The sequence below is a fragment of the Pseudonaja textilis genome, chromosome 3 (genome assembly GCF_049901715.1).
Source record: "Pseudonaja textilis isolate UNSWEBS1 chromosome 3, rPseTex1.2, whole genome shotgun sequence".
Taxonomy (NCBI): Eukaryota; Metazoa; Chordata; class Lepidosauria; order Squamata; family Elapidae; genus Pseudonaja; species Pseudonaja textilis.
Window position 1 is genome coordinate 60,058,174 of NC_141992.1, and position 19,892 is coordinate 60,078,065.

The 19,892-nt window shown below is 35.3% G+C and overlaps 1 protein-coding gene across 9 annotated transcripts in view; it reads left to right on the top strand.

The window, feature by feature from the left end:
• The window catches only part of ELAVL4 (ELAV like RNA binding protein 4), a 134,725-nt gene that overhangs the window by 103,739 nt on the left and 11,094 nt on the right, over positions 1 to 19,892 (top strand). For 8 of the 9 annotated variants that reach the window (XM_087929903.1, XM_087929901.1, XM_087929902.1 and 5 more), the window contains one exon: positions 8,153 to 8,256. The exons of the other annotated variant lie outside the window; for it this stretch is intronic. In XM_087929903.1, the coding sequence (XP_087786029.1) occupies positions 8,153 to 8,256 (104 nt within the window). The remainder of the gene's footprint in view (positions 1 to 8,152; positions 8,257 to 19,892) is intronic. 9 annotated transcript variants of the gene reach the window in all.

The window sequence follows — 19,892 nt, forward strand, 5'->3', positions numbered from 1 at the left end:
GCTCATCTTAACAGACAACATAACTACAAAGGCCCGTATCAACACACAAGGGGGCACTCATTCCAATCTATTAATGAGGGAAGCAGATTCCTATGGGCCCACTATTCCTGTGGGCCGAAATCCATCTCTCTCTAAAGGCGGAGCACATATCTGGAGTAGCAAATGTACAAGTGGATTGGCTCAGCAGAGCCATGTTAGACCAATCAGAGTGGCGTCTGGACCCAAGATCTTCCTGGAAGCTACTCGGAGGTTGGGCCAAATGGTTGTTGACCTGTTTGCCTCCCCACTCAATGCACAGCTTCCCCGATTCATTTCTCGTTACCCATTGCAGGGAGCTGAGGACGTGAACGCCCTCAGGTGTCACTGGCCCACCGGACTGCTATACACTTTTTCTCCCCTCCCCGTGATCCCCAAATTGATTCAGAAGTTGCTGGAAGAAAAAGCGGACCTACTATTATTGGCTCCTTATTGGCCAAGGCGAGCATGGTTTGCGGACCTGAAGGACCTCTCGACGGTACCACCGTGGAGAATCCCATCATCGGTCATATCGCTGTCCCAAGGCCTAGTGCTACACCCGGACCCCCAATGGCTAAACTTAGCCGGATGGAAGTTGAACAGCATTGTCTGAGAGATGAACACCTTTCTACTCAAGTTATTCACACTATTCAGTCGTCTCGACATCCTTCGATGAACCGAATCTATGACTCCACCTGGTCTGGCTTCTGCCATTGGTTTCAGAGGATTCAGATCGACCCCACTTCCCCATAAGTTGCACAGTTATTAGAATTTTTACAGGAGGGCCTAAACAAAGGATTATCACCCAATACTCTGTGGAGACAGGTGGTGGCCCTGGCTTCAGTCATATCTTGGGATGATCTTACCTCCATATCTCATCACCCTCGGATTCGCAGTTTTCTGCACGGTGCCAAGATCTTGAGTCCCCCCGTAATGCACCGATATCCAACTTAGGTCTTAAGTAAGGTACTGTTGGCCCTTACTAAAGGTCCCTTCAAGCCACTAAGGACCACGATGCTTCGATTTCTAACCTACAAAGTAGTTTTCCTGATAGCAATTACATCTGCCCGAAGAATCTCCGAACTAGCTGCATTATCGGTGTGCAAAGACCTCTGCATTTTCCATTCGGATAGAGTGGTTCTCAGACCAGATCCCTCCTTCATTCCAAAAGTTAATTCGCGTCCATCACATAGGCTCAAACACCAATGGCACCGCTTGGACGTAAGAAGGGCCTTACACATCTACATAGAGTGCACGGCGCCCTCCAGAAAGAGAGAAGCCCTCTTCATGTCCTTTCAACCTAACATCCTGGGGTGCAAGGTTTCACCCTCTACCATAGGTAGATGGCTAAGGGCCACCATCGCTAAGTCGTATGACTCTTGTTAGGAATATAAGTCACCTAACAGGTATTTGGGTTAGAAATATGTAAACCAGGATAACCATTTTAAAACTGTATCTTTAAGAAAATGCAAAACCGTAATTAGGTGTGGTTTCTCAAACGGCCATAAGATGGAGCCAGAAACCTGGGTTGTTTTGCCTTAGTCTCAGAAGAGAGTGTGAGTAAGTCTCTATTTTCTTCTGTTGGAGAGTATTGCCATTTTTCCTAATTGACTGATATTTCTGGATTTAATGTAAGTCTGATACTGAACTGTTTTTGACACTGGAATCTGTTATTGAATTATCCCTGGATTGAAAAAACTGACTGATTTACTTGTGAATGACTTTGGATTGCTTGTTTGGACTTTGCTTAACGTTTCTGGAAGTAAAAACCTACATTTACTGTACAGTGTATCTGTGTGCTGTATGTGTATTATTCAAACACTACTCTCAAATAGGTCTCCTTGTATGCGCGCATTCTCCTAACGGGGAATTACCTCAACAATTCTCACTCGATTCCAGTGCCCCAAGGCGTTACCGCTCACTCCGCTAGGAGTGCAGCCACCACAGCAGCATGGGCGACCCAAGCTACAATAGAGGAGATTTGCTGAGCGGCAACCTGGGTATCTCCATTTATTAGAAATTATAAAATTGATGTATTTGCTTCTGCCGAGGCTTCATTTGGTAGTTGAGTTCTGCAGCAAGTTATTTCAGAGACAGGTCTTCAACCCAGACGGAGTCCCTTCCTTAGGACAATGCCAAGCTTTGGTATGTCCCATCACTGGATGCTCTGAACAGCTCATGGGAGAAAGGGCGCTGGTACTTACCTGATACACCCATTCTCTGTGAGCTGTGAAGAGCATCCAGCCCCTCCCTTTTATTCCGTCTGGTAGGGGTTCTGTTCCGGCCAGGGTTATTACATAGACTTAAGCATATAGGGTATCAATACCTCGGCTTCACAAAACTTGGGACGCTGAGGAGGAGGAGGAGGAGGAGGAGTGTCCTCAAGTTTAAGCCCAGCCTTCCTAGAAGAGACTGAAGCACCTTCCCATCACTGGATGCTCTTCACAGCTCACAGAGAACCGGCGTATCAGGTAAGTACCAACACCCTATTTCAGAATTATAACCCTGCACCTATATAGCTGTGCAGTTACTCAGTGATCCTAAATTTTTAGAAGTAATGGGTTTGATTTTTACTAATTTAGGTGAAGTGAAATTTTATCTAAGAAACATTTTAATTGTAATGTTTGTTAAAATGTAAGCGACTTAGAAATCTCAAGCCCTAAATTTATCTCCCATATAATCCTGAATTCAACCTAGATATCATTCAAACTGTTAATTTCAAATAACTTCTTAAGGTTCAATTCAGCTCTGCATTCTGCTGCTTGCCTCCTTCATTTTTATACTAGTAGGGAGCTTCCAGGATGAAGCAAACAATTTAATTTCTGTTCAGGAGAAAAAATCATATTTCCTCTCTTAGGAAGAAAACATCAGGATGCTGGAGGGAGTGAAAAGTACTCCATCTTCTGAAATATTTCTTACTCACTTGGAAGCAAAAGTTTATGCTAATTAGACAAGAGGTTAAAATATGGATTTTGCACTCTTGAAACTTATTTTTTCTTCAACAAAATCTGTTTGACTAGGATGCCAGATAGATACCATACAAACCTTCATAATCACATTCTCAAAACTGTATTTTCAGATGCCTGAGTGAGTCTGAGACAAAAAGAGAACAAGTAATAGTTTAGGTCTAGGAGTCATTCTTCTGCCAAATAAAATAAAGAAGGTGGAAATTTTCTGAACTACAGATTAACTGAAAAGGATAGAATTAAATACATCTCTTTCTTCTTCATTCTTGTAACTTACATATAGTTTTATTATCTGTTAATCTGCTAATTGCAGAGTGGAACTATAATTGAGACATTTTTGTTTTTTAGTTCAAAGAAATAAGAGAAACAATTTTATGTGAAGCATGAGATTACTGATATAAGTATCACTACATCAGAATATGATATATACTACAGTGAGTCTATAATACACATTGTTTTCAGAACTATAGAAACAGAGAGACATAAATATATATGAGTATGTGAAGAAGCTCTTTGGGAAAAGTTTGACTTGACAAATGATCAAGAGTTAAAGCCAATCTCAATTTAGCCCTTTCCTTTCTATTTTAGATGGGGAATAAAACAAGTTAATAAAAAGCATTGGTATGATTATCATCAATTACCAAATAATTTAGGCAAATGTACTAATAATTTTGGCAAACATAACAAATATATGTTCCAAAATCAGATTGTAGCTGCTAACACTTTCAAAAATAACATTAAAACTTCTGAAGCTTTTTGGGGACAGGATGGCAAGTGTCATACCCAAGGGAAACTATATCTGCTTTCTGGAGGTTTTTTAAAACGATGTTTAAGAAAAAAGTTTAAAGCCCTATTTTAAAATTTAAATTACATGTCCCATTACTTTCAGTTAGATCATTATTATTTTTCTGGTTTGGGGCCAGTTTATTCTCTCAATACAGTTGTGTGTGACTGATAACTGAGCCCAGACGTTATTTGCGATCATAAGTCAAGTCATCACATAAGTGGACTTGATTTTGCAACCATTTTTTATGACAGTTGTTTAGTGAGTTGTTGCAGCTGTTAAGCAGTTCATGTGGTTGTAAATCCAAATCCAGTATATTCAATAGGCATTTTTTCCCTGCAAAACAAGAAGTTACAAAACATGATGACATGACCACAGAATATTGCAACTGGTTGTAAATGCAAACTAGTTGCCAAGGAACACATGAGTATGGGGATGGTATGGCAATCATAACTTTGAGGACAGGACATATGTAACTTTTTTCAATTCTGTTGTAACGTTGAATGGTAAACCTGTATTTCTGATACAATGGATCTGTCAAACCTTCTTTCTCGTTAACAGACTCTTGTTAATTTAGAAATTAGAAATTTAATTTAGAAATGCTGTAGATCCATCTATTTTGCCATTGTGACCTATATAAGGGTCAAAGGGGTTAGGAGCATAATTTATGCCATGTATTCTTCATAAGGTGATCATAATTTTCAGTGTATGATTGGTTATTGAGTTACTGCTAAGGAAGAAGTTGAGACAAGGTGTTAGGTTCCTAACATTTAATGTCTTACTACATATACACCAAGAGGTCTCTGCAGACAGTGACCAAAATTGCATTTGTTAATTGAACCCAACTATCAGACACAACAATCACTTTTAATCGTGATAGTCTTTATTAGTACACATAAATACAAACAAAGCATTCAGTATATTTGAATGTGTATGTTTGTACATTATGTATGTAGGTATATGTGTATGTTACTATACAATAAATTCTAATTATTTTCAGCAGGGAAAATCAATAAACTGATTTAAAATACAAGATAAAGAGTAAAATGTGAAGTCAAATGTCAAAAAAAGTCAGGCACAGAACCAGAGGATTGGAGTGGAAGTGTGGAAATATACCATCATGGAGATAGAAAGTCTCTGTGAAGCCAGATTTACTATTTCAAAAGACCTGGCCATGAAATGAGGGCTCAGAATGAATCACCACAACACTTCAAACACTGGTGTTCTTTCTTGCTGTTTCTTATTTCAGCACTCACTGTTGCCTTTCACACTGTTACTCCTGAGAAGTTCCATGGCCTTTTGTGTGTGTTTCACATCAGCTGATGTGGTATGTACTATGTGACCATGGTATGCTGAAACCACTCAAAACAGTACCCAATAGCAATAGCATTTAGACATATATACTGCTTCACAATGCTTTGTAGTTCTCTCTAAGTGGTTTACAGAGTGAGCATATTGCACCCAACAGTTTGGGTCCTCAATGTACTGACCTCAGAGGGATGGAAAACTGAGCCAACCTTGAGAATCGAACCCCTGGTGTGAGCAGTGGGTTAGCCTGCAGTACTGCATTCTAACCACTGCACCCCATGGCTCTGTGATCTACCCAAATATTTATGTTAATACCAGCAGCCGAGTATCACATGCTGATAGTCTTTCTCACAGTTTTCCTGTGAAGATTGGTGTGCCCAAGGTTTGCCATTGCTGTTCATTGTTGTCACACAAGACTTGCATCACAGTGACCCCTGGGTTTTGCTTTATGCCAACGAGGTCCTTTTCTCAGCTACCATCTGGAAAGTACTTGATATTGAGGCACAATTCAGGCTGTGTATCTAGAAACTAGCCCAAGCACTTTCATCATTCAGGTCAGTGCTGAAGCGGCAGTAGATGTGAGGGTGAATGCAACCTGGCTGTGTGGGAAAGAGATCACTGGAGTGCTCTGTGATAGGCCTGTGCAAGTCACTTAAAATCAAAATTTTACAAAATGATTTGCCCAGTAACACTATATGGCACTGAATGCTGGCCAACCACTAAAAGTGTCAAGCAGCCTTTATATGTCGTTAGATGTGCATGTTGTATTTTCCTTGTTGACCACAGGAAGCGTGTTTGGCAGCAGACAGGTGTTTTGCTATTTATAGAGAAAATGCAGGAAATATGCTTACCGTAGTATGGCCGCACTCAGTTAAGCAGCATTGCTTAACAGAGTGTGTTAACATTGATGGAAAATGCCCATGTACATAATTAATACAGACATGAAAATCATCCATTTAGACCCATTTACTTAATTTTATTGTGTGAAACAGCATTTGTTGATCTGAAAAGCAGACCCTGCACTGTGAGAAAATACTAGGATAGTGGCCCTGTTTCAGCAAGTGACATAGAAACTTGGTCTTTGAAACGTGAGGCAGCTTTGGTTTGAGAAAACATAAATTTGTCTCAGATCTACCCCAAAATTAACTTGCTAGAAATTACAAATAATTCATCAAAAGCAATGGGCCAGTTTTTACTATATATTTACTCTGTGTACATTTCTCTGGAATGAAGGGAAGGAAGGGCAGAGTTCTATGGTATGGAAATTTATTTCTGTTAAGTTAAAAATATCGGATTCTATTATTCAAACAGAATGAGATGAATATCAAGTTGATAGCTCTGTCTTTCTAGAGTCCAGGTAGGGGAAACAATTTCTTAGAATCCATGCTTTATATTGAAATCCAACATTTTCTACATGTACAGAATTTCATCAGAAAGAAACTTCCACAACAACTTTCAAGTCACTTTTCTTTTTCCATATACTTGTCTTTCAGCCACTCTATTATGTTGGCTCTTGCATGATGAATTATACTGTCAGTTTGAACATGAAAACATACAGTTTCGTCTTGCCTGGATGCAATTTCTGTTGCCTTGTCCACATTTAATCACAATGACAGTCAGACATTTTGTGAAATCAGTCAGAAAACACAGGATAATATTGGATCTCATCCTGAATGTCATTCTCATCCTATAGACTCATAAAAGAATAAAATTAAAATCTTAAAGATTATACAAAGGAGACAATGTATACTCTTTGTCACAATGTACTGGCTTTTAAAAGATGCTTGCATATGACTTGGCCAGATTTAGTAATGCACCTATATTTTATAATTAATATAATTAAAAACTGCTAAACAAAACCAAATTGTAATATGTAAATATAAAATTATTGGGTTTCTCAAGAAGGATGGAATACATGTGAATATAGAGCTATTGTCACTTTTCAAAACTGAGCATATTGAGATAACAGAAGGAAAAATTAATGTGTAATTATGCATGTGCTGATATACACTCTAAAACAAATACATTTGTAAGCACATGTGATAGAACAAGCAAAGAGGAAATTATGGTGAGAACAGTTTTTCTTAGTTAATTTTTCTCACTAAACTACAGGGCCAAGATGGGACCCATATTTGCGTCTGATCATGTTACCAAACTATGCTCTTGGTTCTGGATAGAAATGACCAGTACAATGTAAATACAGACTCTACCAATAAAACAAAAGCTGTTGAAATTGTCTTAACTGCTCAAAACAGCTTCTACCATCTAAATACAAAAATAATTTTATTGATTTTTTTATTTTTTTGCTATTTCATTGCCTGAACACAGTGCAGAGTACAAGATACAGTAAAGCTACGCTGGCACATAATATTCTAATGTTTCTGATCTAAATATTTGTGTTGTCCTTGTCAAAGCAGCAGTTAATTTGTTAATTTTAGTTTTTCATCTTCTGACTTTTGAAAAATATGTTCTGCTTTGTTTATATAAATTGTTTTCTTGTTGAGGGACAGTATATGAATGTTCTAAATTTTAAAAAGCCAGTGAAGGTTAAGGAAACACAGATCTCTTACATGTTTTCATTGGTAAGATTTTGGCTTTTAAGGATTGTCTGGTGTAAGCATAACATTTTTTTTCATTTTCAGTTGAACTTGCATTGCTATACAACCATTTCTTTAATTCTCTCTGCTAATTAAAATATCACACAGCTAATGAATTTATGCATGTAATTCTGCTGCTACCTGTTTCTTGTCATCTGTTTTTTTAATGTGATTCACATACAAAAAAGCTTTAGCAAGAGTAATCACTTAAGTATTTTTTTAATTCATGCGGTTTTCAGTTTTAACTCCCCCGTGGAATGTAGAAGAATCAGCATTACCATACACAAAAGGTCCCATACTTTTTTTAAAAAAAAATGTTAATTTGTAGGAGTTCAGATGGTACAGGTATGCTTTCTGGATTGGGATGATTTTTTTAGGTTAAGAATTGTACCAGAGAAAAGAATTTTAATCCCCCATTTGGAAATCACATGTTTGCTACAAAGAATACTGAGTCCTTTTTTTTGTTTCTTATGTTTCAACAGGGCAGAGTTTAGGGTATGGATTTGTTAACTATATTGATCCAAAGGATGCAGAGAAAGCCATTAACACTTTAAATGGACTCAGACTCCAGACCAAAACCATAAAGGTAAGAGAATACAAAGAGTGTCTTGCTAAATTATGGAAGAGTGTAGTTAAGTCAGCTCCTGGCTATCTCATCAAAGTTGCATTCTCCACCATTCAAAGGATGCTAACGTCTCTTACTTTGAAATAAAGAAAAAGTGTACAGCAGATTTTTTTTTTTCATTCTTTTCAAAACGCGGCTGTTTCTGCTTTAAAAAAGAAAGAAAAAACAAAACCTTTTAAAATGACTATCAAAAAATTTAGGGTAGGTTGTCAAAGCATTAGAGAGTAATCTATAAATTAACCTCAGGAGATAAAACATAAGGATGTTGATAAGATGGCCATTATATGGAGTTTTGTTGCCTATGCCAATTAATCCTGATTAATAATAGGCACTCTGTTGTCTCTCTGTCTGTCTGTCTATCTATTTATCTCTACCTGAGAATAATTGGTGGTCAACTAATTTTAATTTATTAATTTCATATACACTGATCATGCTCAAATACACTTTAGAATGGGATTTCTTTTCCAGAAAGCAAAAAATACATTAAAAAAAATCTTAGCATTATCTGCATGCCATTAGCTTCTCTGTACGTGGATCTATTTGGGAAAAACCGTAGTTCCTTGCTATAATGTCCTTCTGGTTTAGGAGACTTCATCCATGATGCAAGTTAATTCATTAGAAACTTGTATATCTGTGCTATGCAATACAATGTAAACAGTTTTATGTGTGCAGATATATAGTGTAATAGTATAATAGTGTGCCAAAATCAGTGTGTTTCACATTTTTTGAAATTGCTTACTATGCAATCCCGTGCATTTTCCATGTTTTTTACAGCACTGAAATCTTCCTGGTCTGCTTCCAAATGAAAGGTAGAAATTGCAGAATTCACCTAGCTTGAAAGCTTGCCAGGAAAATATAACCCACCAAACTAAAGATGGAAAGTAAAACCAATATATGTGTATCTTAATGTATAATTTAAAGATTAAAGTAGTGGTTTTAGAGCTACATTCATTTTGTACATGATTGTTTTTCTTTAATGCTTGGTTATTATTTCCCTGAATTTAAAACACTTTCTGTTTTGTTTTGTTTTTTTATTTTCAGAAAGTTGATAATGACAGAATTCAAGAATTTTAGAATATATTGTCAAAGAAATGGAGTGTATACTAATACTCATGTTGAAATTCATAGATTCTAGTAGAATAAATTTTAGGCCTGTTAAAAATCATTGAGACCAAAATTATATACTTCTGACGTGCTCTATTTTGGGTGTGGTTTGGTTAACTATATTGATCTTTGAAATGGAATACATAAACAGAAGCAACTTTTTCTAAAGTCTATACAGAAGTTGTATTTATATAGTTAAGTTTTGTGGCTATATGTATTTTAAATGAATTATAAACTAGAAACTTGGGTCTAATGGCCAAGGTACGAGGCTAGAAGCCAGAGACTGTGAATTCTAATCCACATTAGCATGAAAGTCAGCTGAATGACCTTGGGCCAGTCACACTCTTCCAGCCCACAACAGTGGGCGACAAGCCAGTCGATCAATTCCTGTCACAACCAATGGATTAAAACTCTGTTGATCTGAAAAAAAGCAGACCCTGCCCTTGCAGGAAAACGCTAGGAATAAAAAACATATAAATAGATTCAGGGAAATTAATAGTACTGTTTAAGTTTGAGTACTAAAATAAATTTGAAAGTAGCATTGACTGATAGATATATTGGGCTGGTTTGATTTACTCTGATGAGTAGTGTATTAAAGATTCAGTATTTTAACATTTCATCTAGTTTGGTCGTACATGTCAGCGCTAGGCTTTTATATGTTTCTGTGAAACCTGATCTGTGTAAATCTATTAGGATTATGTTCTTGCTTGTTAGTCTTTTCTTAAATTTACAAGACTTTTTTAAAACTTGTTTTTAATCTGAAACAAAGATAAATCCTGAGTATTTGTTTGTGGTCAGGTTTGAAATTAAATTGCAATGAGATATTCTGACTTTGTATTCTGATTGCCAGTCTTAAATTAATCTGCAGTTTTCACATTAACTTAGGTATCTTAATATCCTTTGATGAAATAACAGACTGTCTGCCTTAATATTCAGTCTTAAGTGGACTACCATCACCTTGAAATATAAGCATATAAAAATAATTCCAGGTGTGATTTAAACTTGCTGATTTGGTATTATACTTGTTATTGCTGATATTTTGCTTTACACTTATTCATGACTTAAGATACTCTTCTAACAGTGCATCAAATACACAGTATTTCATTATTTAAAAGAACAGGATCTCCTCACAAAAATATATTATTAGCTAGGAGAAAGCTAAGCTGTAACTTATTAAAACACTAGTTATTCGTCCAACAATAGATTGCTGTGGATTTGATTATTTTATAAATAAGCTATGAACTCAATAGTTACCCTTCATGATTTTATTATATATTGATAAAAGTTAATACTGTTAATAGTGTTTTATTTTTATGAGTGAAACATGATTCCTTTAACTGGTAAAGTAGATTAACAATTTAAAAACTGTGACGAATAAGGACTTAACACCTGCTTATTTACAGTATATTCCAATATGGTGAATTTAAATTAAATATGTGTTTTAAAAGGATACTGACTAATTTGTTCATAACAGTTTCATTTAAATTTATGGCTAGATGAGTAAAGCTTAATCATATTATTAATTACTCTGGAGAATTCATTGTTAATGCTCAATATAACTATAAATCTTAGGTGATATTTAGTTCTTCAATAATTAATCATTTTGGCTACAATCCAAATCACTATTGGTAAGCAGAAGAACTTACTCCATTCTTTGAAGGGACTGTAATTGATTTGTGATTTTTTCCCCTCCAGTCTTTTTGCATCATGCTGCTTCAGAGTGTCCCAAAGACCTCCACAGTAGCTTTTCGGAAAACTGCAAAAAGTCAGGATATAAGTTCTTTTCATTTTAATTATCATCCTTCATTCTATCACATAGTCACACAAAAGGAAGTGCAAATAAAAAGTGCTTGAGTTGCTCTTTATTTTTCCAATATTTAGGAATTAATGATAGCTAAGAAGTTGATTTACAAGAAATAAAATTGGGAAAACTAATGAGTGAGTTTTTAGTCATTTAAAATGTGGGCATTTTAATTCTAGTATGTTGCAAAACCAAAGGAAGTAATACAGGTAGTCCTCAATTTATGACACAATTGAGCCCAAAATTTGTATTCAAGTAAGTTTTGCCCCATTTTATGATCTTTCTTGCTACACTTGTTAAGTAAATCACAGCAGTTGATAAGTTAGTAACCTGGTTATTGAGTGAATCTGGCTGCCCCCATTGACTCTGCTTGTCAGAAGGTTGCAAGGTGATTACATGACCCTGGGACGCTGCAACGGTCATAAGTATGAACCAGTTGCCAAGCATCTGAACTATGATCATAGGGATGCTACAAAGGTTGAATTTGTGAAAAACAGTCGTAAGTCACATTTTTCAGTGCCGTTGTAACTTTGAATAGTCACTAAACCAACTGTTGTAAATTGAGGACTACCTGTAGTGTTTTCTCTAACAAATCCTTTCAGAAATTGCCTCATACTTCACTTTTCTTTTTCTTTAATGAGTTGCATAATCTTTTTTTTATTTGGGTTTCTTTCTTCTTTTTTTGCTCCATCATCATATCTCCTTTCACTTTCATCTTACTGAACTACTTAACATTCAAGTTATTTGTGAAAATGATTATATCACAGCTGCATAAAATGCCTCTGAAACACACTATATTGTAATATCATTTTTAATGTTATGTTTTCTTAGCCTTTTTGTTTCTTAAAAATGTCCATTCAAAGTTATAATTAGGTGCAGCTTTAGCAATGGATCCTATTCTGTATATCAGATAAGGAAAACAGAGTTAGGATTAGGTCTCAAAGTTGTGCCTAAAATATTGTGCTCTTATTTCTTCTTGTCAGATCTTGTGCTAAGAAAATCCTGAATTTTTCTCTGGAGATAAGTAATGGACTATATGCAGGTTAACAAGTTCCTGGAAAAATGTAATATACTTTGATGAGTAGATAAAATAATCTGAGATTGGATACAGTCTATTCTAGATGGGTTTATGCTCTTTCTGTATATCAGATTCATCGATCAGAACAGGAGTGAGAATGCAGAATCCAACATCCTCTTGGAGTGTCAAGGGTTGCTGTTGCTAGGAGCATCTTTGCTCAACTTCAACTGATGAATAGCTTGCACTCTTTCCTGGAGAAAAAAACTCTAGTCAGTATTTCTTTTCTTAATAATCTTTCTCCCATTTACATTTCTGTAATGCACTATAGAGACTCTTTTCAAGGAATCATTATAATATAGCAACAAAAGTGTTGAGCTGGGACAGGGGTAAATGTGCAAGTCAGTATAGAGTTCACCTATATGGTTTTGGATCACTTACTATTTCTGAGTGGGCTGTTAGGCAGAGCACAATGAACGGCAACTTTCAGACTTTCTCCAACTAATCTGGGCAACAAATAATAAATTCAAAGCAGTTTCAGAGCTCTGACTTGTAATATTTATTAGAAAAAAGGAAAAAATCATAGTGGAAGGATTTAAGTAAATACAAATAGTCTTCACCATCACTCATTCAGCGACTGTTCAAAGTTACAACAGCAGTGAACAAGAAAAGGAATCTTGAGTATGAAGTGTTTCTTAAAAAGAGAAACAAGACACTTTGGTTTTCAATAGCTGTTCAATCTTGCCTTTGAAGAATTTTAAATGTATTTGCCAGGCTTTTATTATACCAAGTTTTAAAATTATTTTAACCTTAATTTGTATGAGGAGGGAGCCTACCCTTGACCAAAATGCAATTCAGGAATATTTATATTAATAAAAATAATGTATGAATGGAATAAGTGATAATAAAGTTTTTTTTTTATAACCTACTATTCTTGATGCTTCCATTTATCTAAATTGCATAATTTCTTTTTAAACTTTAAAAGATTTCTGCTATTGGTCTTATGTAACTTAGTTAAAAAAGGTAATATCAAACAAGGATGGTGACAAGAAACTGAATTAAGTTGAGCTGTGCAAGGGTAAAAAGTTCCCTTTTACATCATCAAAAACACTTCATGATTTGCATGGACAACAATTGCACAGAATATAAATAAATCATTAATTTGTACAGAATAAGTTTTCCTCACAAATCTAATTGTCCAGAATTGTATACCAGCCTTTTCCAACCCAGAAATCATTCAGAAATTCTCCAGGCAACATGATAATACAGAAAATTCTGGGGAAGTCCAAAAGTTTAAACATTCATTCTGTATTTATGATGAAATAAAATCAATATGCCCTTACTAATCCTCTCCATTATATATATGACACAATAGCTTTCATATTTGAAGCTTCAAGATTAGGGAATCTTATTTTCCTCATTTTAAAAATTCTGTACCTTCCACAGGGCTAGACCATTGGGAATGCAACAAGAAGAGAGAACTATTAAGCTTACCATGTAACTCAATACCTAACCAATTGTTTAAAAAATATCTACTGCATTGTTTCTAACTGATACTTTAAAGATTTGCAAGTATAAATAGAACATAATCATTAACAAAATGCCAACATTTCAATAAACAAATGTAACATTTGTTGTGAATGGCATTTTAAGTATGAAAACCATAATACAAAAACCATCCACAATTGTTCAGTTTAAATTCCTGTTAAGAAACAATGTAAAGAAATGAATAATAAAAATGTGGTGTAGCTTGATATTGTGATTCATACAGTATAATCTTACATTTCTTGTTACTGATATTCAGTTTGGTATGCCATCTTTTTAATTTCTTACATTTTTCAGTTATTATTCCAAGACTCTCCGAACTGTAAAAAAATACCTTTGTCAATTATGTTTTAAAATTACAGACACCTTAAACTGGAATTACGAATACTTATATGCTTATATGCTTCTAGTCCTTTTTTCATGAGCTATTAAAATTATTAATAAACGAAAGGGGTCCAAACTGAAATTTCAGTCAGTTGATGTACGTTAAAACATCATTATGAATAGAATATCATATAAATTAAAATGGAGCTCCAGCTTAGTCAATTAAAATGTGGATAGGGATAAAAGATCTTGAAAAATGCCTATGTAGTAGCATTTAGGTAACTGACTATATCTCTTCAGATATAAGTTTTCTATAACAGAAATTTAGATTATAGTCCTATCTTTGAAAAATGCCCCAGTGAATCTGTTACTGTATGAATCCATGATCTCGTGAGAGTCTCCTTAAAAACTAGTCTAGTCCAGTGGTGGCTAACCCTTTTGGGCTTCTGTGCCAAAAATTGTGCATGCGCTTGTGCCAGCACCCAGAAGGCAATGTGTGTGCCCCCCTGCGCATGGGTGTGCAATTTCCCCCCGCCATCCCCTTATCTGCACTGCGTCTCCCAGCTGATTTTCAGCCTCCCAGAGGCTTGTGGAAAACTTCTGCAGCCTTTGCAGGATGAAAAATGGGCCCACTTTGTCACTTCTGGTATTTCCAGAAATACAGGAAGTGACAAAACGGGCCTATTTTTTGGCCTGCAAAAGCTTTCCTCAAGTCTCTGGGAGGCCGAAATCAGCTGTGAGGTACGTGCATGCACAGTGAGGCAAGTTTGCCTGCGGCTTGCATGCCATCTGTGGCACGTGTGCCATAGGTTTGCCATCACGGGTCTAGTCTCAATTATTGAGGTAATTTCAGTAATTTCTATCTAAAACCTCCATTATGCTCTACATAATATCATGCTTTCGGTTCAGCAAAGATTATCTCCTTGTTTAATGAAAACACTTTTAAGTTATTTTGCTATTAAACCTTCACTGTGTTTCGCTGTTATTTAAAAGATGTGTACATTGTTTTTCCCTCCAGTCATGTTCTGTGTTAGGGTTCATATTAAATATTATCAAAATAATAAAATTTCATTTTGCTTTTGAAATAGTACATTTTCAAAATATTTTTCCAAAATAAATTATAAATATATTGTTCTCATTTAAGAATAGTTAACTTTTAATCTTGAACCTCAGTTGTAAAATCTACTTGCAATATTGTTAATGATTTAAAACATGACCATTTGATGAGATAGAAATTGTGAGTTTCTGTATATTTTCCTCTTGTAAAAACAGAGAAAGTCTTCCTTGTCATTTTCCACCAAACTCTGCTATAGTGGATACATGCCAATCCTAGATACCAAGAAAATTCATAGTCTACACTAGCTAATTAAAAATGAAAACAAATTATATAATAGACAGAGAGCTTTATTTTTACAAGAGTTCTAGTCCTAAGAATCACTAATAACTATGTATACTTTATTAAATATTAACATTTTTAGAGGGGGAAAGATAGCCCTTAGCTATGCATACTTGCTCATACTTAGTCACCACCCATCTGGATTGTGTATGGTCTCCAGGTGCAAATTAAGATGCTCAATGCCTCCTATAAATCCCTATGGGGCATAGAGCCAAGCTAACTGTGGAATCACTCTTTCCCATGTTACTAGCCAGGTAAGCGTAGCCAGGTACTTACAGATCTAGCCAGGTCCCTTTCATTAAATATTGTTGGAGCCTCTTTGTGAGTTGGAATTGCTGATTGTAGCCTCACAGTTGGTTTGTTAAATTGTTGGTTTTCTTTCTTATATGCCACCCAATGTCACTTTGATGTGAAAGTGTGACATATAATTGGATGGGTGGGTGGGTGGGTGGATGGATGGATGGGTAGGCAGGCAGGCAGGCAGGCTCTATAAGTATCCTGCTTGCATCTGAGTCCAGTCACCTTGAGTAGGAGAGGTTATGGCAAAAAAACGTCCTTAAAGCAACTATTGCATTTGGGAGATCACACTATTCTCCTTTTTTGTCTGATACTGATACTGCTTCAGGTTGAAGGTTATTAGAGAAGAAACCATCAGCATAGTCAATATATGATGTGATTTTCATCAAGCAGGTTTGTCATCCTCCTATTTTACCACAAATATTTAGTGGTATTATTTGTACACTCCTGAAGTTTTTCCAGGGTCACATTAAGAGATTTTTGAAACATATCTTCTAAAATAAAATATCAATTGTCTACTTTCCTCATTTCCTTTAAGAACTGTGGTTTTCTCTTAACTGTTAAATGGATATTGGCAGCTTTATTAGCCTTCCATGCACCAGTGCAAAGTTCATCACTATTTCCTTATTCTACAGTTAAACGTTTAATTAAAAGATTGTTCCATACTTGTTACATTTTTGGTACCTGATGCTGCTGCTTGGAGTATCACTTTAATATTCTCTGCAGGATATACTTTGTACATGCCAAAAACTCCTTTGAATCATTGGCAGTCTGTCTTATTTGTGTACTGATCAATTTTATTTTTCATATAATTTTATGAAGCTTTCAAAACATTACTATTAACATTAATTTAAAAATCTAATTCTGTTAGGGACCATCTTTTTAAAACAGCTAAATAAAACTAGAAAAGACATGCACATTAAATCTAGATAGATAGGTAAACTTGCAGTCTCTTATATACCCATTTAAAAAAACATAAAAGTAGTCCCCAGTTCATTATTTTCATAATTAGATAATAATTAGATAATAATAATTATAAAGATTAAATAATAAATATAAATTATTATATCAGATCTTTACACTTTTTTAAGCTTCTACGTCTTGGAACAGCCTGTAAGCTCCCTGGACATGGATGGGATGCTTGCTTTTTATTCTTAATGGTCTCTTCATTTGCTGTGAAAAAGCTCAAAAGGCAGTTTCTTCACAGCAGAGGTCTAAATAAATTGATAATACTATGGTACCCTAACCCTAACTTAATTCTGCTACCAATTAATTCAGAGGACATTTGAGGTCATTCCAGAAGGGCTGAATTCACTTAAGGTACAGCACTTAAGTATGTTTCCGTTTGACCCCATAGATTAATTAGACTGCAAATCAGTTGCTTATTTTTGTCTAAAAGTATCAAGTCCTGCAACACAGGCAACCTAAGGAAACAAAAAACTTGGATTTCTGAAATAACCTTTATTGCTGATAGACCTTGAAAACCTACCAAAATTATTGTCCTGCATAACTTATATTCAGTGCAATGTAGAATTACTCCTCTCACACTCCCCCCTCCCACTTAGCATCATTTAATTACCTTGCTGCTCCCTGTATCCCCAAGGTCAGTTAAGCATTTTATCATATAAAGTCATTTGCAAAGAAACATAGAAACAGGTCTGTCTGAAATCCTTTCTTTTCAAATCATGTTGGGATAAGTAAATTGTAAATATATGTTAATCCACATTAATAAGGGATGGATCAATGTGGATCAACATTGTAGATCAACAAATAAGAAATTTTCTGTCTATCAGGGTCAGAGTTGAAATAATGTTCTCATGAGCTTTACTGGTCTATACCTCTGAATAGTTTCTATCTAGCCATGTGTTCCAGGGTGATTTGAGTGTGAACAACTTCAAAAATGAAAATCACTTGTCATGGTCTTTAATAAACCCTTGTTATTGTAACATGTTCTCCTTGTTCATAATGCAGATTGGAATTTTATTTTATTTTTTAAACATTACTTGTTTCAAAGATATCAAAACATGGCATCAAATTATTTAGTGTAAATCCAAAAATTGCTTATCTTTTTAATAAAGTGTGGAGATGAATGAGTCATTTTCTATCATTTTCTGGGTTTACTATCTATTTTTAGAAGTGAAGAAAATGCTTCAATTTAAAATTCTGTTTTGGAGAGAAGGGTGTTGCTTGTTATACTTGTGACTAAAACCTCTCCTCCCATGCTGCTGTATAATAAGTGTAATACAATAATTGTGTGTGTGTAATCATGTTTTGAGATGCTTATTATTGGATGAACAGAAAGCTATTTGGGTTGTATATCTCAAAAGTGTAGTATACCTAATAATTACTAGAAGTATGGAGTATTTTATAGTATGCCTAATGATTGCTAGAAGTATATGGTATAGTCTTTTAGAATAAAGCTTTTTTAAATTGGTTAAAAATTAAATGCAGATATAATATTCAGAAATTGCATACTAGGCCCTTTTTCCATTATATAAAATCATACATTTTAACATGTTCAATTATGAAAATAAAATTTATTTCCATTTCTGTATGTCAATAAAGTTATATGGACAATGCATACATAAGCATGGATACATTATGATTGTACAGACTATTCAGAGGCACAGGAACTTACCTTCAGTTGCAGTTCCAGTTAAAAGTGCCTTACATGTACAGGTTAGAGTTAATAATAGCCATTTGGACTGGAATTGCCATCTTTAAGCGATGAGATAAAGCATGAAATTACATGACCATGTCACTTAGCAGCAGCAGTTCTGGCATACCCAGTTCCTGTCATTAAGCAAGAATGTCTCGTGGTCACCATTTGCATTCTCCTGCCAGCTTCATTGAGTTTGATTTTCAGAAATCAGCAAAAAAAATGTAGGTGGTGACCATGAGATACTATGATGCCATAATCACAAAGTAGGTGCTGAGTGCCTAGATTGCAATTACATGACCACAGGGGATACTATGAAGTCCAAAGACCGGTCACTAGTATCACTTGTTCAACACCATCACAAGTTTGAATGGCCGCTGAATGAGTGGTCGTTAAGTAGAGACCACCAGTATGCTCAGAACATCAAAAAAGAGCCTTAACACCTCAGTCTTCTAAGAATCAGTTCCAAATGGTACTTCACTTTTTGAACAACCCATTTGAATGATTTGCACAGTCCATATGCAGACATATCCATTTACACTTACATAAGGATAGTTTTTAAACCTTTCTGTTTTGTGTAAGAGACTGATTATAAATGGTGCAGTATAAAGATATAGTTTCTTTTGTGTGTTGTTTTGTTAGTTATTACTGTAAAGGCAAATATATGTATCCCAGGATAATGATGTAAAATCTAATTCGGGTCGGTCACTGGGACCAGAGATTTACTCTTCCGAGCTTTCCGAGAACTCATGCTGGAGCCCATCTTCAGGAAGTTTCTCTACTTGAATACGTGGTTTGGGCTGTTCTGTGAGTCGTGTTTATGTGGTGCCTTGCTGTTGGCTGATGGGTGTTATTGACTGTCAGTTGGTTGGTTTTCTTTCCCACAAGGAAATGACAGCCAATCGCCAGCCATCAACATACCAATCAGCCAGTAGGAAGGCATCACCTAAACACGACTCAGAGAACAACCCAAACCACATATTCCAGTAGAGAAATTCCCTGAAGAAGGGCTCCAGCATGAGTCCGAAAGCTCAGAACAGTAAATCTCTGGACCCAGAGACTGATCCAAATTCAATTTTGCAGTTATTATTGTATATATAATTGCCAGATAGAGAGTGCCATTTTAATACTAATATATATGGGGAAACATTTATCTGCAAAAAGTCAACTCTGAAAAGCACTAATTCTGAATTAGGTATATTCGTGTACTATTCAGATTATGCAGTATATGGTAAATCTTTTAAGTATCCCAAATATGTATCAGTAAATTACAAAGCTATAAATTTCCATCAATATGGAAAAGTATGTCTTAATCTACTCGGCTTCAGTTACTTTATTTTGGCCTTTTAGAGGCCCTTGGGTATGCATCTAAATTATTTCCAAATTTCTTTTTGTCCTTAGAATTTTTTTCTTATCAATTTATTGTAGAAGAGCCTATAGAATGATGTGAAGTTAT